This window comes from Drosophila persimilis, unplaced genomic scaffold (assembly GCF_003286085.1).
Source record: "Drosophila persimilis strain 14011-0111.01,24,50 unplaced genomic scaffold, DperRS2 tig00000000-arrow-pilon, whole genome shotgun sequence".
In the NCBI taxonomy this organism is placed as follows: Eukaryota; Metazoa; Arthropoda; class Insecta; order Diptera; family Drosophilidae; genus Drosophila; species Drosophila persimilis.
In genome coordinates, this window is record NW_020825288.1 from 21,789,561 (window position 1) to 21,811,073 (window position 21,513).

Here is a 21,513-nt window from a genome sequence, read left to right on the forward strand (position 1 = left end):
CACAGTGTTATTGGATCACTTAAATAGGTCCTTAATGGGTTAAAAGTCAAAGAGCTGATTTTCGGCAGTGTGCCCATATATGCAAAAAACCAAAAAGGCAGTGAAAAGTTGGAGGACAAGACGCTTGTTTATTTTTTATTGCAAAACACTTGGAGTATATTTCAAGAAATATGCCCGAGTACATGCTTTGTAGGATCTGTTTAACAGAAGATTTAAGTTTGGACGGAATGACGATCCTATTCGACGAGCAGAATATCGAGTGCCCAGAGCTCGTGCGCAAAATTGAAGAAGTTGGCAGCATCAAGGTACGTGTGTGGACGAAAGCCCCCAATTTGACGGCAACTACTTCCTACATATTTACAGCTAGCCCCACTTCAGGACATGACAAGCATGCTGTGCTTTAGTTGCGTGGAGCGGCTTACGATTTCGCACAAATTTCGGGAATTGATCCAGGCGAGCGAGCGAGCTTTTTCCAACAATGTTGTCAAGGTATTTTTTTTGTATACTTGCAATGCCGAGTCACACAGATTCTTTGGTTTCCTTAAGGCGGAGATGAAATCCGAACCTACAGACGATTCCACGAGCATAGAAATGCATCACATTGAATATATCTACGAGGCAGCAAGCGAATTCATTGAGGCCGATGGGGATATTGAACTAGACACAATGCTTGAAGAGCGTTTGGAGGATGGAATTGCAGATGCTGAAACCTCATACGACGACGACATAAATAATGTGGTGGAGGAGCTTAATGAAAATGACCTGCTGATAGAAAACGCCAGCGATAGTGACTACGATCCGAGTGAGCGTCTCCGCAAGCCCAAGATCCGCAAAACACGCCTCGCCAAACGCGGTCGTGGGCGACCACGGAACACCACACCGGAAAATGGTCAGGAAAAAGCAAACGGTGTGTACAAGTCCAGCGAAGAGCCCACAAATATCATGTGCGAAATCTGTGGAAACATCTACTCCAAAAGAGCAGCCCTCAACATTCACATGCGCCGTCACATGGCGGAGAAGCCTTTTGAATGCGAGTGCGTATAAACACACAAGTCAAATTTTTTATTGTATGATTGATTGATTGACCATTTCCCACAGAATCTGCAGTAAAACGTTTGCCGGTCCCTCGGAGCTAAATCGCCATATACGAGTGCACACGGGCGAGAAGCCATTCAGATGTAAATACTGCGCCCGCATGTTCGCGGATCGAAGCTCCAACATACGGCATGAACGGTAAGAGGACTGGATGCCGAAGGCGGCAGGCTATTACTATTACCATTGCTTATCTTGCAGGACTCATACAAATGAACGGCCCTTTGCCTGCGGAACTTGTGGCAAGTCCTTCTCTTATTCGAATGTGCTAAAGAACCATATGCTTACTCACACGGGGGAGAAGCCGTTCTTGTATGTACTTTCAATTCAGCTATGATATATGTACTTGAGAGAGGAAAGGAATTTTCCATTTCATTTCAGGTGTCAGCCCTGCAACAAAACCTTTTCACGTAAGCACCAGCTTGAGCAACACATCGGCACGATGACCCACCAGCAAACTATGAGAGCGCTCGAGACAAACGAGGTTATGCGGGCTTCGGAAATATACTAGTTCGTTAAAGATTCAACTAACATATATGATAATGTGTAAATAAATGTTCAAATATATATATAACAAATAATTAATTCTTCTTGTAAGTCCATATTTCCTCAAAAGTTACCTGATATCTTTAACCTGAACAGCTCTAAATGATACAGTGGCGCTCAACGTTTCTGAATGTTGAGAAGAATGGCCATCTCTCAATTCAGAACGTTTAACAATGTTCAACGTTTTTAATGAAATAATTTGTATTTAAAGATTGATTAAATGTTGATGAAACAAGAACAAACAAGTTAATGCGGTCTCTATGACGCGTATTTACGAGACATTTATTTTTAGATTTTTTTTTTATTTAGAAAATAAAACAATTAAATTTAAATGTGTACATATCTACATATGTAGTTATCGGTGTGACGTTCCTGCGATAACGATTACAACCAGCTGACATATGTGTAGATGTGCGCATGCGCGCAAATTTATTTTCTTTGTTGATAAACAAAAATAGAAAAATGTCGCAACAATGTCGATGTTGTGCAAATGCAATATGTGGCACAACAGCGAATATATTCCAGATGGAGAACATTGAAATGTTGGAGGTTCTCCAAGCAGTGAGTGGGATCAATGTAAGTTCGAACCAACAAACAAAAATAAGATTTTTGCCTAATCTCCATTGCAATTTGTAGTTCGTGAATGATCCGGGTCTTCCCAGCTGCATATGCGTTTATTGTTTACACGATTTGGATCAGACAATCGCGTTCCGAGATCGCATTCGGACCCAAGCGAACTTGCTGCAGCAGCAACGTCGTGAAAAATCTCCGTCCAAAATATCAAAGTGGCATATGCCAAATGTGGACGAGGACAAGCCCTCGGATGATGTTCACGTTTCCTTTGATGGGAAGGAAGACTTGTCTTCTGGATTTCCAGAATCGCATGAGAATTCAGACTCCTTGGCTCCGCGTCTGAAAGAGGAGCCAGACGAGGAAGAGAATAAACAACAAATATACGCTGATGATCGCGACTCCCCGATGAGATCCCGACTAAAGGAGCTAGAAGAAAATAAATTCGGCGACCAAACACCGGATGCTGATTATAATGCAAAAGTACAGTTTGATGACTCCCTGATTGCGAGTCTGAAAAAGGAGTTGGAAGAAGTTGATTTCACCGAAAGTGATGCTAATAAGACATCACAGCCTCGGAAACTCTCAAACAGAGGGTCCAACTCTAATAGTCCAACTTCTTTGCCCACTGAAAGTAAGCAACGCAGCTTAGCGGAGAAGACAATTGAATGCGCGTGCGTATGAAACAAAAATTTAATAATATGTATATAATCAATTGTATTCGATGATCGATCCTCTAGAGTCCTGAAAAAGAAGAAGAAAGGAAGAACGGTCGAGAAATCATTTAAGTGCAAGGCCTGTTCGGAACAATTTTTGACTCCTGGCATCAGAAACCGTCATGAAAGGTGAGAGAGATCAAACACACTCATTCTGAATGGTTTTTATGATCCATGATCGATCCTTAATTTCTTCTAGAGTTAGTTGCCCAGTGATTATGGAAACGCTCACGGATGATAAACGATTCAAGTGTAAGCACTGTTCGAAACACTTTTCGAGTTCTGGCAACAGAAAACATCATGAAAGGTGAGAGAGATCAAAGGGGTTGGATTGGCAGGATCATACTGAATTTTTTGTATCTTGCAGAACTCACTTAACGTTTTCCTGCGAGATTTGTGGCATGGCATTCCGCTATAAGTATTGGTTGAAATTGCATCTTTCGAATGTCCACAATCAAACGGGGGAAAATACCTTTCAGTAAGTGCATTTAAGTCCCGCAATATGATTCGGACTGGAAATGTAATGGATTTTGACATTTCAGATGCGAGCCTTGCAAGAAAACGTTCTCACGTAATCACCAACTAGAGAGACATCTCGCCACGATAGTCCACCAGCAAGCTGTGAAAGGGCCCAATGCTATACGAAAAAAGAGATATACTACGCATATATAATGCTAGATCAACACATCGACGCAGTTAGACTACCAGAAAGCTGTGGAAGGGCCCAAAAATATGTGAAAAAATATATATACTATGCGCATATGATACTATTAATATAAATACATAAAAATTCAGTACAAAATGTCAATAAAGAATAGAATGATCTCTAAGGAATGCTTGTGATTGATGGGTTATTTTCATGCACGACTGTCTGAGATGCCTCCAGAGCCTTTTCCAAGTGAGTGGTGGTAGTCAAATGATTTTGCAAGTGGGCTATGCGTAAGAAGCGCTTGTTGCAAACGCCACAGCTGTATAGTAAATAAAGTTGGAATAAGAATGATATGTGCATTGATCTTAGGCTAAAATGCGTACAGATATTTGCGCTCGTCAGCTGATGCGTGCGTTAACACGTGCTTCCTCAGGCAGCCAGAGCTGACAAAGCTCTTGCCACACGTTTTACACTCGAACCGCTTTTCATTCCGGTGGCGTCTGTGGTGCTCTTCGCGAGAGCTCGCGTCGGAAAATCGACGGGAGCAGTAGCTACAGACGAAGGGCTTCTCTCCCGTGTGGCAGCGCTGGTGTCGCACCAACTCCTTGCGAGTGGCGAAACGTTTGCCGCACTCACTGATGAAGATGGAAGCCGATTAGCAGGTGTAGTGGCATTTATTTGCAACAACATGTTTCACCTGAACTGACACTCGAAATTTTTGATTCCTGTATGCCGCAGTTTGTGTTCTTGAAAGTTGCTCAAACTGTTGATGGTCTTTCCACAGTCATCGCATATATAGGGCTCGGCATATTTGCTGTGTTTTCGCTTCATGCTCGTTTCCGTGCATTTTTCTGATTCATATTCCAAAGCACAATCATCAGATATCTCCTCATCGGTGTTCAGCTCATTAGACTCTATATCAGATTCGGCATCCTCCTCATCCTTAGGTTCCGAATTGACTTTTTCCAGATTACGCTTCTCCGAGATGATGCATCGCTGCCGGAACTTTATGGCACAGTCCAAGTCGAAAACGCACTTATCGCACATATGGCTGGAGAGACCTGCTTTTTCATTTAGCTGCCAGATTAATATAATCATGTAAATACGGTCTAGGTATAATTTATTTTACACATTACCCCGACCCCAGTAATGGATAGAATTTGGCGGATCAAGTGTCCGTTTTTTGGGCAGAACAGGTTTATCGAAGCCTCATGGCCACCGCAAATGCGACAGATCTTATTGCGCATTTTCAGAAAAATATTTTAATTGGATTTGTTTACTTCGTTTTGTGCAGAGTTTCGCAGTGCAGAAATAGCGCGTATCGTTATCGATAGTGATGACACCGCGTCGACTCCTACCAGCTGCAATAACATGCAGATTTTAGTTTGTTTTGAATTGTATTTTATTTTTCATATTTTACGTGTTGGAAACGAGATTTAAAATGACGCTGCAATGCCGAGCCTGCGGGGGCGTCATCTACAATACGAATGCCAAAAATCTATTCCAGAAGAAGAACTCTAAGCTGTTGCTGAACATCCAATTAGTGTCTGGGATCTTGGTGAGTTCTTTCCATCAAGTAACCCAATCCTAATGCTCATTCCAATTTGTAGCTCATAAATGATCCGGAGCTTCCCAGTTGCATATGCGCGGGTTGTTTACACGACTTATGTCAGGCCATCGCGTTCAGAAATCTCTGCATCGAGACTCAGGAGAACTTGCTGCAGAATCGCAGCAGGTCTCCTACGGAGTTGGCGACGGACTATGATGAGGACACAGAAATTAAGCATGAGATTGAAATGGATAATGAGCTTGCCATGTCGTCGGGTGATCTAGACGATTCTTTTCAAAATATGGATGACTTGCTCGAGGAGTTCCCAGATAATGATGCCGACGATCCACCAGACAAAAGTATTGATGAGGTGGTTGAGGACACTGCACAGGATGCAGACACTCTGATTACGAGTCTGAGGAAAGAGCTTGACAGCATTTATGATAGCAGTGATGACGAAAACGGGCTCAACGAATTAATAGAATTCTCTGACAACAACTCAAACGGCAGTTCCTCTCCAACCAGCATAGCTTCCAACAATGTCTCCCCTCCGCCGGCTACCAAAACAAAGAAAAGAGGACGACCAAAGAAAGTGGCAACTGCAATTCCTGCTAGAAGAGCCAAGAAACAATATACGACTTGGAAAAATTTGACAGAGGAGGAGATAATCGAAAGAAAGCGGCAGCAGCGTCGCCGGGATTGTGTCTGCGAGCAGTGCGGCAGGCACTTCACCGATCAGAGCAACTTCAAATTGCACATGCTGAGGCATACGGGCATAAAGAAATTTGCATGCCAGGACTGTGGTAAAAAGTACTACACCGATCATTTGCTGTCGCTCCACCAAAGGATCGTTCACAGAGGAGAAAAGCCCTATGCCTGTAAATATTGCGGCAAGAGTTTTCACAATAGCACAACCCGCGTAATACACGAGCGGTCAGTAAAACTAACGTGTTTTGTTTTGGCTCCGATTCTAACCAATATCTATGTATTTATCCTCCTCCCAGAATTCATACAAATGCCCGACCGTATGCCTGTAACTATTGCAATAAATGTTTCAGCTCGGCTTCTGGTCGCAAGCGGCATGAGCTAACACACACTGACGTGAGGGCGTTTTAGTAAGTAAACCGACACATTTGTATTCTTTCCGCAAACCCTTGATTGATTTATATTATCTTTGTAGTTGCGCCACCTGCGATCAAACTTTCCAGCGCAATACACACTTAAAGGCTCATCTTCAGTCCAAGATTCATATCATGAGAGCAAAACAAAAGGAGCTCGATTAAAAGATTAAAAGCAGGGGTCACAGATAAGAGTGTGTTAATGTGTTATTTTTGACAAGGTATCCTTTAACAGGACAAACTTTTATTACCAGTTTCTTAAAAAAATGGTTTCATAACTCTTAGTTTCAATTTTTATAAAAATTGAAAATGAGAGTTATAAGATTTTTCCTTTCCAACATCACCAACTATTCTAACGAGTTCTCATTTAGTAAAAATCTAACTGAATAATATTGTTAAATCAAGGATATCGGCTGCCAGTGGCAGATTCATTTTCTTTTTTAAGGGTTGAGGGTTTAAGCTGCCATAAGTCTGCCGGCATAATATCGAAATATATCGATAAGTACTATTATAAGTATCGGTGAATGCAAAATAGCGTGACAGCTTAAAGAATATTCTATAATTTGCTATGCTAATGAAAACAAAAACGGCATTTTAATAACGGGTAATCTCATATAAGTACTATTTAATATTAGAAACACTATGCAAGAAAGGAAAGAATGATCTCAAGTAATGGAAAGCGCGGTGTTGTTACTTTTTTATCGGTATATTTCGAAAATGAAACGGTGTATTTCGTATATTCTATCGCTAGGCACGAGGTCCGAGTCAAGTAGAAAGTAAGTTAATTAATCAGATAAAATGATGTGGCATGGCTAAATGTTCTATCTATCTAGTCATATTCGACAGAACTTCAAAATTGAGCAATATGTAATATATAAGTTGAACTTGTCAGTATTTTTACGGTATATTTTTAAAATAAGACGATATATTTTGGTATATTTCTGAGGGTCGGACGGTATATTTTATCGGAATAGAAACACGGGTCGCGTGCCTGCATTTCACCAGGTGTCGTTCAATTTTTCAACTTTTTGAGTTTGTTGGTAAATTGATTGTTAAAGCCAGCTTGGATTTGGCGGACTGTTTGACACTTTTAAAGTTGACTTGGATTTGAATTTATCGTCAGAAACCGGATCGGCCTGAACCAGAATGAACCATCAGGCGCGCTTAAGTTTGAGCATCATGTCACCGCATCACAGCAATCCGATTGCTGACTCTACCAGAATTGATGGGAGTCCAGTGTAAGGACTGGAAAATCTCAGACATATCTGGTGTGCTATTAAACTCCTTTGGTTTCTCTTTTTTGTAGAGCTCATCGGCATTCGCCGGCGAATCTCATACACAGAACTATGAGTCTCGAACGGAGCCAAAGCACAACTAATGGCACCCCGGGGAACCGCACCGCATCATCGACAACAACAATGTCGCGACAGAAACTGAACCTCAGTCTGATGGATCCCAAGTATGAAAAACGCCTCAACAATTGTACCTTCTTAACCCAATGCAAATTGTACGCTTGCAGAACATTTGCGGATGTGCACAGCAGTGGACTGGCCTCTCGGATTGTTGCATATCATAACGACAGCACCTTGGGCGGCCGTCGTGGCCTGCAGCGCAGCATATCTGTGAGCAATCTGTACAATCCACTGAAGCAGCCAAGAAGGACCCCGTCGTCCCCACTGCCGTACAGACCATCGCCACCGTCACTGTCCATGACTCGAATCGCGCCGCCAGAGCGCAGTTTCTACTGCGGCAGCACGCTGCCCGGCCTGCTGCGTTCCAATTCGGTGGTGGGTGTCCACAAGGTGTCCAATAATGAACACGAACAGTTATCACGGGAAAATCGCCCCATCCTGCATCCACATCCGCCGCAGCATGAGAGCGAGCCCACCAGGAGTGTTTTGGAAGAACTCAAAGAGATCTCCCGGAAGCGTATCAACAGTGGGGTAAGTTTGTCCGTGCTGGGATCTGGTGCCAAGTGCTCAGGCTTAAATTTTGTTCAGGACACACAAAAGCAGCACGAGTTTTTCAAGAGGAGCTGCCATCGCATTGGCGACTTTGTGGACCATCATCACCATCCGCCTCCCGCGACAACTTTCAAAAGGCAACGAGAGCTGAGCGTGGCAGTTCCACTGAGACACCATCATGCGGCGACAATGGTGCCACCGCTGGCGCCGCCGACACAAACGCAGCATCACCTGCAGCCCACTGAGGCCGTTTCACCGGAGCAGCTGGCAAAGCGGCGCAATTGTAGCTACAACAATGACATCGCCTCCTCGTTGAGTTCCAGCCGGCGGCACGTGACCAAGCGCAAGCTGTACGACATGAGGGAAAGCATGCGGCAGACGAGCATGGAGGGCACAGCCAACGGCAGCTCGCCCGAGAACTCCCCCAGCGCACCAGTGTCCAAGATGCAGCGCAAGACAGACGCAGAACCCATAGCCATAGCAAAGAGTATGCCGATTGTAGGAGTACCAGTAGTGGCGCCCTCACGCACCATCTCAGCGCCGGCTATGGGACAGCAGCACCAGATAAATACAGAACTACACAGGAACACCGCAGTGGATCTGCCATTGGCTGCCTCCAAACCGAAACTCACGCTTTTCAATACCAAGCAAACACAACAGCAGGTGCAAGAGCAGACCAAACATTACGATCTTGAGAGTCCCGACGTGGATGCTGGCGAATACGCGGGCATAAATTTTGTGAAGCCCAAGCAGCAGAACTCCTTGAGTGGCGTCAAGAATCCCAGCGTCGAGCGCACACATAAAACGAAGCTGGCCATTATGCTGAGTGGCCTGCGCGGCGAGATCTACCAGGGAGAAGAAGAAGAACCAGACGAAATGGACGCCCCTGTCAGTCCAAAGACACCCATCAAACCGATTGTTCTGACGACAACCAAAGCGGTATCACCCAACACAACGACCAAAGTCAGCCTCTCGACAATAACCAAGACCACGACAACGTCCAGCAGTGACAAGCCAATTATATTGAGTGACAAGGTGATCGCACCAGCTCCAGGAACAGGAACAGCAACAGCCACAGCTACCACGACTATGACAAATGGTTTGCAGCCGAAGCTTCTCTTTGGCCAAGCACCAACACCAGCGACATCAGCAGCGGCAGAAGCGGCATCACCCAACGAGTCATCCAAAGAAACGCCAACTGCTGTCAACACAGCCCCAACAACATCGAGCTCACCTGCAGCCACACCAGTACTGACATTCGGAAGTCAAAAATCCACTGCCACGGTTATCGGGGCCCCTTTGAAAACAACATCAGTCTTTGCCCCCACAAGCAGTGCTCAAGCGCCCGTACTGTCATTTGGCAAAGCGCCGCCAGTAGACACTGCAATACCATTCAAACTGGAAAACAATCCCACAAACAAGATGAATGGAATACCAACCAATGGGATAGCAACTACATCGGCGTCTACACCTGCAGCGACTGCTAGCCCAGCAGCAATGACCTTCGGAAGCAGCACCACAAACAATGCGACAAGCACAGCCGCGTTTATGTTTGGAAAAACAGAGGAGTCCAGCGCACCAGCAGCAGCCAAGCCTCCTGTCTTTAGTTTTGGGGGCAGTACAGCGTCTGCACCAACACCAACACAAACACCAACACCAACAGCAACAGCAACACCATCTCCAGCAACAGGAACATCTTTGTTTGGGAACCCACAGCCACATAACAACAGCTTTGGCAGCGCATTTAAGCAGCCCGAAGCGAACAAAGCCGCCACAACAGTTCCAGAGCCAGCAAAGCCGTCAGCCATAATCGGAGTTAAGCCGAACTTCGGTGGCAACAGTTTTGGCAGCGCATTCAAGCAGCCCGCAGCCACAGTCACAGCCACAGCCACAACCACAGCTGCGGAGCCAACAAAGGCATTCAGTTTCACGGGAACAACGAACACAGCGGCTGCGACCACATCAAACCTCTTTGCATTTGGAAGTGCAGCAGTCGCAAAGCCAGCAGAACCGGCACCGGCACCGGCACCAGCACCAGCACCAGCGCCAGCGCCCACCTCAGGTAACATCTTTGGGCAGAGTGCAACTGCCAGTACACCCGCACTGTTTTCTTTTGGTGGTGCTGCAGCAGCATCAGCAGCAGCAGCAGCACCAAACACCATCAAGGAAACAAAGCCAGCATTTGCATTCGGAGGCGATGCCAGCGCGACAACAGCTGTGCAATCCAATGGCAGCAACAGCAGCGGCAGCAACAATTTGTTCAACTTCGGTGCAGGCGTCACGAGTGGAGCCCCTCCTTCCTTTGGCGGCGCCACATCGACCAATGCCCCATCAAAAAGTGCCTTCAGCTTCAGTACAGCTCAGAAGCCGACCTCTCAGATCGGCAATAATGCAGCTCCAACAGCCTCAAAACCATTTGCATTTGGTGGCGGACAGCCACAGGTCCCTGGAACAACCGCATCCACCGCTGGCTCAGCTGCATCGCCCGGAGGATTCTCCTTTGTGGCCGCTGCAGGGAAGAAGGAGGCAGCAACCAGTGGAGCGAGTCTTTTTGGAACACCGAACAACGCCAGCACAGGCGTTAAGCCGAGCTTTAGTTTCGGTGGAAGCAGCAACAATCAGGGTGCGGCAACCTCAACCCCCCCAGCAGGGCAGCAGCAGCAGCAGTCGGCCCCGGGTCAGCCGGGAGCATTCTCCTTTGCCGCTGTCGCCAAGAAGGAGACCAGTGGCGCCAGCATTTTTGGCCAGCCCGCCGCCGCCGCCGCCGCCGCCGCCACCCCCAGCGCGTCCATCAAGCCGAGCTTCAGTTTTGGTGGCAGCAGCAACAACACTCAAAATGCACCATCAGCACATGTTGCGGCGCCAAGCTTTGGCGGATTTGGGGCACCTGCCGTGCCCGCTACTAGCAATCAAAGCAAACCCTTTGCATTTGGTGGCACCACAACCGCGGCGCCCAATGCCACTCCTGCCATAGGCGGCAACTTGTTTGCCAATGCGGTGAGCGCCGTGCAGAACCAGGCCAAGCCGGGAGGTTTCTCGTTTGGCGGAACAACAACCAAGACCAACGCCCCGGCACCACCGGGCAACGCTCCATTCTCGTTCGGAGGAGCGGCAGCTGGCGGCATGGCCTCTCCGCCCAGCAGCCAGAACGTTAACACGGCGAAGCCGTTCAGCTTTGGCGGCGGTGTCAGTGCTTTCGGAAGCCCCAGTCCGTCACCGGTTCAGGCTGCAGCAGCCACCAATCCAGGAGCAGGGGCCTTCAGTTTCGGTAGCCCCGCCCCACCATCGGCGAGTGTGGCGCCCGGCATGTCTCAGCAAATCAATGCCGGCAATATGTTCGCCCTGCCGCCGAGCACTTCGGAGCAACGCCCCATCCGACGAGCCACCAGGCGGCTGCAGAAGTAGGCGCCCTAAGTTTTGAAGTGTATTTAGTTCAATTGATTTATGCGAAAATAAAAACAACAAACAGCAACGTCAATGTGCCTTTTCCTTCTTTGATCAGTCTTCTCATTAATTGAACACTCGATCCATTCCATGGTTGGTTGTGGCATACCACCTTTACTGTACGAGCTATTGGATGGATAGACTAGACACCAAAACATAGGGTCAGACAGAACAGAGGCGGATGTAATGCTTGCACTTCGCCCACGATCATCGTTTCCACATCCAAGTTTCAATGAGCCTTTATGCTACCATGAACTACCCAGACAGTAACGCAAACCGACCGAGGGTTCCAAATATTGACCCCACGAATATTTGTAAAACTAAAATGTGGGTGCACCCACGCTCATCCCCACCGATTCAGCGTTTCCCTCTCTCGCTCTGGGGGTGTGCTTCCCAGATTGCGTCCAACTCCTTTGAGCAGAAATTTGTACATTGCTTGGGCTGAAGGCGCCTAAACTAAATAATACAGCGTTTAAACTAGTTGGCCGTTAAGGATGATCGCCTGTGCTGTTTTTAGAGGTAATCTTGGACGCCAACGCTGACCTGTCGAGATGCTTCTAGTTGCTGTTGTTGCTGCTATCGCTGTCTGAGCTCTGACACCTTTCAGTGGGAACTGACCCTCCCATAGTGCAAGGGCGAGGCCTCTTTCGAGCCCCTTCCGGTGCTTTTTCTGTAGGTAAGCCCTTTCCCGCCCCACATACTTTTAGGCCTTTTTGTGGCCGACAAGCCACACTACATGGTATTTTTTACTTTTATTAAAAGTTTCAGAACTGCTGCTCTGGCGGCTGCCTTCCTTCCTTAAATCACCTTCTTGTCGTCCTTGTGTTTTTAAGTGCAATTTGTGTGTGTGGCGTGTGGCTTAAAGAGAACGAACTTGGGTCGCGCTTCACATTGATTGATTGGTTGTTTTATGTTTGATGTGTTTTAAAAAAATAATAACTTTAAAATTAATTAATTATAATTAATGTGTGTCATGTGGACGTGTGTGTGTATGTGTGTTTGTTGGTGTGTATAAAATATATAGTATAAATGTAAGTGTTAAAGCAAAGTGTGGGCTAATCGGGGGACAGGATATTAAAAAGCAAATACAAATGTACAAGAATGCGCCGTAAACGTAAACGTAAACATTACGTACGTGTTAAGTAAATTACGTGGTATATATTTAAAAAATTAATTACAATTTTTTTTCGTTTCCTTTGCCTTTCCGCTAGCTGCATCGCGTTCTAGGAGTAGGAGTACAGAGAAGGAGAGAGATTCCTTGGACATGGACCGAACAAATTAAGGAATTTCAATTTGCGCTTGCGATAATTGATAGTATTTGTATATCGATAATTAATGATAATTAATCGGCATATGCTAAATACATGCATAGTTTATGTACGACAATTAAGTGTATTCGTATTCGTATCCGTATTATGTGTGTGTGTGTGTGTGTGTACTCATTTTAATGCATATTTTCACAAGTGTTTTTTGTTTTGATTTTTTTTTTTCATTTCAATCCTTTTCCATTGCATAATTTTTGTTGGTTTTTCCTTTTTCATTTTTTTTATATTTTCCATACAAATAAATGTAAATAAATTTAACTAACTTTCTGCTTGCCTTTTGCCTCCCCTCCGCGACAACCTGTTGGACAAGTTCTCTTCCCGCTCATCTTTTGTGCTACAAACAGAAATGGTCAACAGAAAAGTAGTTTATAAAGAACTAGTCGTAGAATAAAACTTAAGAGATGAAACATTCTATAAACAATTGATTTAGACATGCGCCCACTCCTCAGCCGGGTTGGGGGGCACTCATATGTATGCGTATTCTATAACATAAATGATACGATTATAACGATTTGATTTACGAATATCCAGAGAAGCGAAGAAACGTTGATCGGAAGAGTGTACACATAACATATAATAATGTAATTAATGTTGCAATTAATGGTAGTAGTAGTAGTAGTAGTAGTACGGGTGTCCTCCTCTGCCTCTAAACTCCTCTTCCTCTCTGATCTTCTGCTGGTTAATTTATGATTGAAATTTATTGAGATACTCGCGCGTACAACGTTGTATTGTATATGTCGGAAGCGAAGCTGTGGGGCTCTGGCTGGGGGACGGACTCTCACTAACATCTGGAGTCACTTTTGGATGATTGATTGATTGTGTTGGGCTCTCCTTCTTTTGCTTAGGCCTACGTTTACGCTTACAAAACTTACTCCATAAATTATATATGTAAATAAATTTTGTGGTAAATTAGTTGTTATATATATATTCCATGTATATAATCGTACGAAAAATTGTTGCGTTATGTGTCATGTCCAGTGTCCAGTGTCCAGTGTCCAGCTTCCACTGGAGTCTGGAGTCTCGAAGGGCAAGGGCTCTTTACCCTTTCTGGGGGCGGCGCCTCGTTTCCTCGTTTTAGTGCTGCTTGAAGTTCGCTTTGGATCCTCTCGGATCTCCTCACGCTGTGGCATTGTTCAGCAGCTGCAGCTTCACTTTCAGCTCTGCGAATGTGGGTCGTTTGGCCGGATTCAGATCCCATGCCTGGCGCATCATTTCGTAAATTTCCGGTGGACAGCCCTCGGGCGCTTCCATTTTGTAGCCAACTTCTACGTGTTTGACGACATCGGCCAGGGGCTACAGATACAGATACAGATACAGAATGAGCTTAAGGGATCCTTGAAAGATTCATTTGATTTGTACATACAATTCTGGGATAAGGCACACGCCCAAAGGAGTAGATTTCCCATAGGAGTATGCCAAAGCTCCACATGTCCGATTTGTTGGAAAAGCGCTAAAGGGAAAGTCAACCAATGGTTAGACAGTGCAACAGGCAACAGGCAACAGCCAACAGGAAACCGGCAGCTGTGGATTCTTACCCCATTCTTGAGCGCCTCGGGTGCTGTCCATTTGATGGGCAGCTTGCCAACATCGAGATTATAGCATTCCTCGCGTGCCAAACCGAAATCGGATACCTTGGCCACACAGTCCTCGGATATGAGGACATTGCGCGCAGCCAGATCGCGATGCACAACCTTTTTGGCTTCCAGATACTCCATCCCAGAGGCAGTGTCGCTGTAAGCCGGAGGAGGAAACAATGCTTTAAGGGACTTCTAATCAGGGGATCAAAGGTGAATGCTTACAAGGCAAATATGATTTGATCCTTTTTGGTTATGTGCTGTCGTCCGCGCGAACGTAGGTAATCAACCAGTGATCCCTTGCTCATGTATTCCGTAACCAGATACAGATGCTTGCTGGTGAACACCAGGCCAATGAACTTGACCAGGTTGTCGTGCTCCAGAGTGCTACCAAGAAAAAAACGATACAGAATAAGTTCATCAAAGAGAAGAGAGCGGATCTATAGCCTACGTCATGACGGATGCCTCGGCCAGAAACTTTTGGACGGCGCCCTCATCTTTGAGCATCTTGACGGCCACCTTCTCGTTGCGTAGAATGCCCAGCATCACATCCCCGAACTCCCCCTTGCCAATGCTCTCGCGCAGCTGCAGCTCTGCTTCGGGTATGACCCATCCCTTGTCCACGAAGTCCTTCGAATTGATGCAAAACTCCTGCTTCCCCAGCTTTGGCAAACACTTGATCAGCTGCGTGCACAGCCCATCCGCGTCTGCTTCGTAGTGCTGCAAAGAGAAGAGAGAGAGAGAGAATTAGCCATGGACTAAGGATATATTTCCAGTCGTTTCTTACCGCTACAAGTTGCCCCAGATTCTCAAAGTACTCCTCGTCATCGATTGTTAGCTTATTCTCCAGATACTTGACGCGATAGTGCTCCACCTTCGACTGAAAGCAGACGCAGAGCGTGTAGTCCCCCGGAAAGTTTGTGGATTCGCGCACCAGAAAGAGCCCATCCTCGCGCGGCTGCAGCAGATGCTCCGCCTCGTCGCGCGTTATGCTGCCATGGAACCACCTAAAGAACAAACGAACATCGCCATTAACCCGACTGATTCATTCCGGGATTCACTCCAGAGATAGCTTACGGCATGGCATTCAGCTTCACCTCGCACTTCCGCAGCTGCTGCGGGGCTAGAGCTGTTGGCGATAGGGAGGCCGCATGGTTCATGGCTGTGGTGGAGCCGCTCGACCAAGAGCTTGCCGCGTTCACATTCACGCCTCCTCCGCATCCCGCTGCCCCGTTGATGTCGAAGCTGTGCAGGGAAGTGGACATGCCCGCCGTCCCACTGGCGCCGGATGATGGCTGGGGCGGCACTTGGGTGCCGGAGGAGCTGCCGGTGGGGGCCACAGTGTGCAGCAGCATGTTGCTGCCGTGCTGGCTCCCACTCAGCGCGAGGCTCTTTGGCGGCAGCGCCCGCTCGGCGGCATGCAGGGCCATTTGAGCGGCATTCATCGAGGAGGACATCAGATTACCGCCGGACGCAGCAGCACAGTTGGCCAGCAGCTGGAGATGCTGCTGCTGTTGCTGCTGGGCAACGGCGGCCACGGCTGCGGCGGTTACCCCCACACCAGCCCCCGCTGGCTGGGCAGGCGGCTGTGCGGCAGCCACAGGAGCAAATGTGGAAAGTATACTATGTGGTGGCTGCTGCTGTTGCTGCTGCAGTTGCGTCGTCTGCTGTAGCTGCTGCTGCTGTGTCTGGCTGGGGGATTTGGGCGATTGGTGATTGCTGGCGCTGCTGCTGCTGCTGCTGATTAAATTATGACTATTAAGCGCATGCGATGACAAATGCAAGGCGACCGCTGACGCCGCCCCTCCGGCCTGGCTGGGATGCTGAAATGAGAGCAGCGGCAAGAGGAGGCGGAGGGTTTTTGAATTAGAATCGAGGCTTAGGCATGGCTTTGGGGCAACCAAATTACCACATTGTTCTCGCGATGATGGTGATGGTGGGGCGGTATGCTCGGCGGCACAATGTGCGGCTGCGATTGGCTCAACTGTTGCTGGTGGAGCAGCACGGCCCCCACGGCTCCCGTTCCTCCTCCTACGATCCCGGCGACATTCGGCTGTGGCGCCGGCCGCTTGTTGTGACGCAGCGGTGCTGTGGGCGGCATCTGGTGCCCGGTGGTCTGCAGGAACCATGGATCCCCCGATGTGCTGCCCGTCGCCGTTGCTGCGGCGGCCACCGTTACCGATGGCTGCGAGAATCCGCGATGGTGTCCGACGACCGTTGTTTGTCCGTTCTGTGTGGCGGTCGCGTGACTGTTCATAGCCGTTGACGCTGCTTGTGGCGTGCCAGTCGTACCTGTATCTACTCTATCTACTGTATCTCTATCTGTATCTGTATCTGTATCTGTATCTTTGGCCTTTGAGTGCTTCCTTAAATGTCCTTGCTTGATCTCAACTGTGATCAGGTCCTGGCCCTCGCCCGAAGATGTCCTCGAGTGAAGCTTCTCCTTGGGTTTCTTCTGCTGCTGCTTCTGCTTTCCTTCTCTGCAGTTTTCCTTCTCTAAGGCTTCGTCCTCGTCTGCAAATATAAACGAGAAATAATTCGTTTTATTTTAGATATTTTTGGCCGTAATTAACTGTAATTATCTTATCTCTCTTCCATTATCTTTGCAGTTAGATAAAGAGACTGCCAAACACACACACACACACACACAAATTAATTAATAACTCTTTCGATAAGAAGACCTCGTTATATATTCATTTCCATAAGATTTATCACAAATAAAATGCCATTGTAAAAATCAGAAAAAATAGATCTGATTCCGTACGTGATCTGCAGATACTCTTTGGTAGAAAAAAATGCTGCATTTCCACACACATTTCAAGATGATTTCCAGATGGCCAGAGAGGCAGAGAGAGGGATGGAGGGGGGGAAGAGTCTCTTGCGTGTTCGTTTGGCAGACAAACGCATGGCACGTCTATTTAATCAGTAAGTCATTCCACACTCCACACACATCGATCCACAGATTACATAAAAGCCATCCATTGCAGATGCCCCACGCTAATTGTTGGCCAACAGACACACACAGGGGCACTGGCAGTGGCAGTGGAAAGGGGCAAAAACAATTTGCCAAAATGTAAAACATTTTCATGTGACATGAATCCTAAATAAAACAACGAACCGAAGGTTTTTCAAGCTACTGTTCGGACTCCAAATCGGACTTGGAATGACTCAGAGATCCCCCCCCGCCCCCCTCCCCCCATAGATTCCCAAAGAGAGCAGCGTGCTCTTCCAGGCCTAAGTTTTTCTTAATTTTATATATGCAAATTTTTCATTTGGCGAATCTCGTTCGTTCTGGGGCGGAAACGAAACGCTTTTTGCATATTAAATTCTCATTCTTTAAGCAGTAGATCGTGGATGGATTTATCGTGGGAGTGAGTCGTGTGGGCTTTGTTTTAATTGCGACAGGTTGGCAGGGCCTGCCACCCCTCCCCCCTGACCTTCGGAGTAAACTTCCGCCATGCCATCCGCTCTCTCTCTCTCTCTGTCTCTCTTGCGCTGCTCGGTTTTTCGGCACAAATTGGTTTGCCATGACTGTTCGAAACTGCTCTGCAAATTGCATTCAATCATCGTTCCAGTCATAGCCATCGCCTAGTCATCGTTAGGGGCGGTGGCTTCCTGCCACTCCAATCCACTTATAACAATACAACGTTCCCCCCCCCCACCACGGCGGTACCCCGTGTTCTACTGCCTATTTATTGTTTCAATTGTTCGAGCGAAAAAAGATAAATCGAACCTGGACTTTGTTTTGCTCTTTCTTTCGCGCAACTGTCAGGCTGTCTGTGGAACTGTGGAATGGGACAAGGTCTGAGGATCTCTCTCGCTATCGGTTTCAGTCTCCTTGACTTGACCTTGGCTCTCAGAAGCGGAGTCACAGCTTCACAGAATGTGAGTCAGAGAGCAAATCCCACTCGAACGGAGTCGGGGAATTAGTCAACGCTGATGACACTGGAAACGACTGCTGCACTGCTCTCCCACTCGCACTCTCTCTCTCTCTCTCTCTCACTGGAAGGTGCAGTCCGTCCGCTTCGACAGGTGCGCTGCATTATTGCCAAACTCCCGCAATCCGCTGCCGTCGGAGTGGAAACAACAATTCTTGCAAAATGCCAAACATAATTAATAATAAAGTATGTATTTTTCATTAGCTGCGAGGCGGCGGATTGGCAAATCGGAATTCAAGAATTCCGCTCTAGCGCCACGGATGCGAGACGAGCCAAAGAGCACTTACATATATGGTGGCGTTCCCTTTGGAATTCGTAAACAAATGCGGAGGCACAGGCAGGGGGGCAGGGGGCAGGGGGCAGGGGGCAGGGCGGGGACAGCACACGCTTCTCAAATATAAATCATTCAATAAACAATTGTTTTGTTATGGACCCAAGGAACAGTCGCCACAAAGGCAGGCAAAAATAAATGGTAAATGGAAAATGGAATACAAATTCCAAATATCATAATAATAATAATAATAATCGTAAAAAATGCACACATAAAATTTAAAATTAACGACAACGATCTTGCCTGCCGGACATGAGTGCAAAGTATTTCCAAATACTCGCGAAAAACAAACAACAACTAATTGCAGTGAATGATTCATTTGGCAGTTCATTGTACCTATACTTTTGTACTGCACTGTCGACAGTCGGCCGCGAGTGGGTGTTCGATGTTCGAGCGAAATGCGCAGTAATGCCCCGCCGATGGATGAGGTAATACTAATTAGGCAAGCCAGCAATAACCCCACCCCCCCATCATTCGGGGGGGATCGGGAAGAGCGCAATTTGTAGAATGCCTTGGCTATTAGCTATTTTCCAGTCGAGTTCTTTTCTTTCTTTTGCATTCATAATGGGTTCATTCTCTCTCTCTTACTCTCTCCATTCTTGTATCCCTCTTCCCGATTCCTCTCGCGCTCTCCATCTAAATGGGCCACCAGCTGACAGCCAGAGAGCAGGGTTACCCTTGGGCTGCAACGCGCGTCTTCGTGTAGCAAAGCGGAACAGAAACAGAGCAAAGTGCAAGACAGAAGAGGGGGGGAAGTGGGCAGGGGAGGATCAAATAAACAGTTCAACACCTATAGAGGTAACGAATACGTGAGAATCTATTGTACACACACACACACACACACAAATCACTCACACTCTCCGAGAGACGGAGAGAGAGAGAGAGAGGAAAAGAGTTCAATTCTGCTTCTGCTTCAGCCAACAGTTGTTGCTCTCTCACAGAAGACACGCGGAGGGATAGAAGAGGAGACAAAGGAGACATTTAAATACCCTTAGTTTCTGCTGAAAGTCAGTCAACAGTCAACAGCCCCCCTCCACCTCCCTCCCTCTCCACGGCATTGTGCACCCAAAGAAATGTAAACTTAGAGTCGCGTCAAAAGAAGGGAATGGGGAATGATGGGAATGGGAAAACAAAAGCCATGAATGGAACGTCCATGAATGGTGTGTGTGTGTGTGTGTTTGGTGGAGTGATAGCGTGAGGACTAGACGGAGGGGCGTTTGGAAATTTGCATATCGCATGCGATGAGCCGATGAGCAGCAGCAGCAGGAAAACCGCAAACATCGTAGCATTTTTTGTTGTTGTTTTTTTGCCATGCAGCAGGAAGAAGGAAGCCACCAAGTGGCAGACACACGAACCTGTTTCCCCCCACCAATCACTGCAGCCGCCAATTATTTTGGCAGACTGATCTTTGCCCAATCCAATCTCAATTCTCAATGCAACTGGACACCGCAGACACTCTAGCACCCTCTGGCACCCTCTGGCTCTACTTTGGCCAACACCCAATACCCCAGCCCAATGCCAGCGAGCGGAAAGAGAACGAGTCTCTTGGATTGAAAGGTAACTAAATCCGCACGAGAACCGCAATTGGGGGCAGGGTTGGGCTGGGCGGCCGGTCAACGACCTGCAGTCAAGAGGAGTGCATCAAGAGAGGGGGGCCGGGGGCGGGGGGCAGGGCTATACTAACCAAACCAATCATCGGTCGTCACGATGGGCGGAAGGGAGCGATGGGTCTGGCTCTGGGTCGGGGTCGGGGTCGGGGTCTGGGCGGATGGCCTGGCCGGGCCCTTTCCTCTGGACGACGTCGACGATCTCTCTTTGGTGTGACTGCTGGTCTGCTGCTGCTCCGATCTGCTCTTGGCCGCCTGGAACTTTCGATGGGCGCTCCTTAGGAAGTTCAGCAAACGGGCATCAATGGGTTGGGGCGTGGGGGCTGCGGCTGTGGCTGCGGCTGCAGCTGGAGGCACGGCTGCTGCACTCTTGGTAGGGGTGGCGCTTCTTCCGCTGCTCGTGGGAGCATACTTGTCGCAAAAGTAGAACTCCTTGCGACGCGGCGGGGCGTAGGCGGCGCTGAGGCTGCTGCAGAGGAGGATCGGCTTGCGGCGTGCCTTGGCTATCACCTGACCCCCCGAGAGGGTGCCGCTGGTGGATTTGGATTCCTTGTGGGTGATGCTGCTGGCGCTGCGCGTCAGTCCGCCCCCACCAGGCGCAAGGCTCTGCTTGCACCAGTAGATGTCCTTGCTCCCGAAATAGTACCGTCTCCGAGGATCCTGGCGACCTCCGGTTCCTCCTCCTCCTCCGCCGCCGCCTGCCGATCGATGTGATCGCCTGCCGTGACTGGAGGCGCTCTGGCTGCCGCTGCTCGTCTGGGAATTGTCGCTTTCGTTTAGATTGTGGTCCGATCCAAGGGATTCTGCTGCTCCTCGTAATCCTGGCGGGGATGATGCTCCACCGGGTGCTGCGCCTGCCGCTGGCGTGGGCATGAGATCGGAGTTCGATGAGGATTGAATGAAGATCCCATCGCAGGTTATCTTAATTGTTGTCACCATGTTCCACGGATGGCGGAGCCTTCATTTGGGTTCACTTTTTTTGTTTGGTTCTTTCGGGGATCTGCTTTTGGTGGCGCAACGCATTAGGAGTCTCTGTGGAGGCACTCTCGAATCGAGGCTAATCCCCACAACCAGAACCTTTTGTCCGACT

The 21,513-nt window shown here is 47.8% G+C and overlaps 6 protein-coding genes across 8 annotated transcripts; 4 read left to right on the forward strand and 2 right to left on the reverse strand.

Annotated features, from left to right (window-relative positions):
- Positions 1-155: 155 nt before the first annotated feature.
- Positions 156-1,677, forward strand: LOC6591736 (transcription factor Ouib). The gene is made up of 6 exons (XM_002017052.2): positions 156-305; positions 364-489; positions 547-1,034; positions 1,099-1,233; positions 1,294-1,404; positions 1,474-1,677. Exons 1-6 carry the CDS (start codon positions 171-173, stop codon positions 1,601-1,603), a joined length of 1,125 nt encoding a protein of 374 aa, XP_002017088.1. The 5' UTR covers positions 156-170; the 3' UTR covers positions 1,604-1,677.
- A 425-nt stretch (positions 1,678-2,102) lies between these two features.
- Positions 2,103-3,612, forward strand: LOC6591737 (zinc finger protein 616). Its single transcript, XM_002017053.2, has 6 exons — positions 2,103-2,214; positions 2,275-2,882; positions 2,949-3,053; positions 3,124-3,231; positions 3,292-3,402; positions 3,467-3,612. The coding sequence occupies exons 1-6, from the start codon at positions 2,164-2,166 to the stop codon at positions 3,594-3,596; spliced, it is 1,113 nt and encodes a 370-aa protein (XP_002017089.2). The 5' UTR covers positions 2,103-2,163; the 3' UTR covers positions 3,597-3,612.
- Positions 3,613-3,673: 61 nt separating this feature from the next.
- LOC6591738 (zinc finger protein 91) lies at positions 3,674-4,833 on the reverse strand. The gene is made up of 4 exons (XM_002017054.2): positions 4,710-4,833; positions 4,271-4,650; positions 3,957-4,208; positions 3,674-3,892 (listed from the first exon to the last, which is right to left on the reverse strand). Exons 1-4 carry the CDS (start codon positions 4,818-4,820, stop codon positions 3,751-3,753), a joined length of 885 nt encoding a protein of 294 aa, XP_002017090.1. The 5' UTR covers positions 4,821-4,833; the 3' UTR covers positions 3,674-3,750.
- A 142-nt stretch (positions 4,834-4,975) lies between these two features.
- LOC6591739 (zinc finger protein 239) lies at positions 4,976-6,605 on the forward strand. Its single transcript, XM_002017055.2, has 4 exons — positions 4,976-5,131; positions 5,184-6,055; positions 6,127-6,237; positions 6,303-6,605. The coding sequence occupies exons 1-4, from the start codon at positions 5,015-5,017 to the stop codon at positions 6,403-6,405; spliced, it is 1,203 nt and encodes a 400-aa protein (XP_002017091.1). The 5' UTR covers positions 4,976-5,014; the 3' UTR covers positions 6,406-6,605.
- Positions 6,446-11,682, forward strand: LOC6591740 (ice-structuring glycoprotein). 3 transcript variants are annotated; one of them, XM_026990691.1, is made up of 5 exons: positions 6,446-6,461; positions 7,364-7,478; positions 7,547-7,699; positions 7,760-8,183; positions 8,241-11,682. In XM_026990691.1, the coding sequence occupies exons 2-5, from the start codon at positions 7,387-7,389 to the stop codon at positions 11,607-11,609; spliced, it is 4,038 nt and encodes a 1,345-aa protein (XP_026846492.1). In that variant the 5' UTR covers positions 6,446-6,461; positions 7,364-7,386; the 3' UTR covers positions 11,610-11,682. The 3 variants fall into 3 exon arrangements, with proteins under 3 accessions (XP_026846492.1, XP_026846487.1, XP_002017092.1); XM_026990686.1 differs by lacking the exon at positions 6,446-6,461 and adding an exon at positions 7,220-7,280; XM_002017056.2 differs by lacking the exon at positions 6,446-6,461 and having other exon boundaries at positions 7,289-7,478.
- A 1,641-nt stretch (positions 11,683-13,323) lies between these two features.
- LOC6591741 lies at positions 13,324-21,513 on the reverse strand. Its single transcript, XM_002017057.2, has 9 exons — positions 20,501-21,513; positions 16,457-17,061; positions 15,625-16,370; positions 15,335-15,554; positions 14,999-15,267; positions 14,773-14,934; positions 14,509-14,704; positions 14,337-14,423; positions 13,324-14,266 (listed from the first exon to the last, which is right to left on the reverse strand). Exons 1-9 carry the CDS (start codon positions 21,360-21,362, stop codon positions 14,090-14,092), a joined length of 3,324 nt encoding a protein of 1,107 aa, XP_002017093.2. The 5' UTR covers positions 21,363-21,513; the 3' UTR covers positions 13,324-14,089.

Coding starts and splice junctions, on each gene's coding strand:
- LOC6591737 (XM_002017053.2), top strand. CDS start 2,164: ATGGAGAACATTGAAATGTTGGAGGTTCTCCAAGCAGTGAGTGGGATC. Junction 2,883..2,948: donor GAGAAGACAATTGAATGCGC/GTGCGTATGAAA, acceptor TCGATCCTCTAG/AGTCCTGAAAAAGAAGAAGA. Junction 3,054..3,123: donor ATCAGAAACCGTCATGAAAG/GTGAGAGAGATC, acceptor AATTTCTTCTAG/AGTTAGTTGCCCAGTGATTA.
- LOC6591741 (XM_002017057.2), bottom strand. CDS start 21,362: ATGGTGACAACAATTAAGATAACCTGCGATGGGATCTTCATTCAATCC. Junction 17,062..20,500: donor GACGACCGATGATTGGTTTG/GTTAGTATAGCC, acceptor TTATATTTGCAG/ACGAGGACGAAGCCTTAGAG. Junction 14,267..14,336: donor GTGTGCCTTATCCCAGAATT/GTATGTACAAAT, acceptor CTGTATCTGTAG/CCCCTGGCCGATGTCGTCAA.
- LOC6591740 (XM_026990691.1), top strand. CDS start 7,387: ATGAACCATCAGGCGCGCTTAAGTTTGAGCATCATGTCACCGCATCAC. Junction 7,700..7,759: donor CTCAGTCTGATGGATCCCAA/GTATGAAAAACG, acceptor GTACGCTTGCAG/AACATTTGCGGATGTGCACA. Junction 8,184..8,240: donor GGAAGCGTATCAACAGTGGG/GTAAGTTTGTCC, acceptor AATTTTGTTCAG/GACACACAAAAGCAGCACGA.
- LOC6591738 (XM_002017054.2), bottom strand. CDS start 4,820: ATGCGCAATAAGATCTGTCGCATTTGCGGTGGCCATGAGGCTTCGATA. Junction 4,651..4,709: donor TATCCATTACTGGGGTCGGG/GTAATGTGTAAA, acceptor TTAATCTGGCAG/CTAAATGAAAAAGCAGGTCT. Junction 4,209..4,270: donor AATTTCGAGTGTCAGTTCAG/GTGAAACATGTT, acceptor CATCTTCATCAG/TGAGTGCGGCAAACGTTTCG.
- LOC6591736 (XM_002017052.2), top strand. CDS start 171: ATGCCCGAGTACATGCTTTGTAGGATCTGTTTAACAGAAGATTTAAGT. Junction 1,035..1,098: donor GAGAAGCCTTTTGAATGCGA/GTGCGTATAAAC, acceptor CATTTCCCACAG/AATCTGCAGTAAAACGTTTG. Junction 1,234..1,293: donor TCCAACATACGGCATGAACG/GTAAGAGGACTG, acceptor CTTATCTTGCAG/GACTCATACAAATGAACGGC.
- LOC6591739 (XM_002017055.2), top strand. CDS start 5,015: ATGACGCTGCAATGCCGAGCCTGCGGGGGCGTCATCTACAATACGAAT. Junction 6,056..6,126: donor ACCCGCGTAATACACGAGCG/GTCAGTAAAACT, acceptor TCCTCCTCCCAG/AATTCATACAAATGCCCGAC. Junction 6,238..6,302: donor ACTGACGTGAGGGCGTTTTA/GTAAGTAAACCG, acceptor TTATCTTTGTAG/TTGCGCCACCTGCGATCAAA.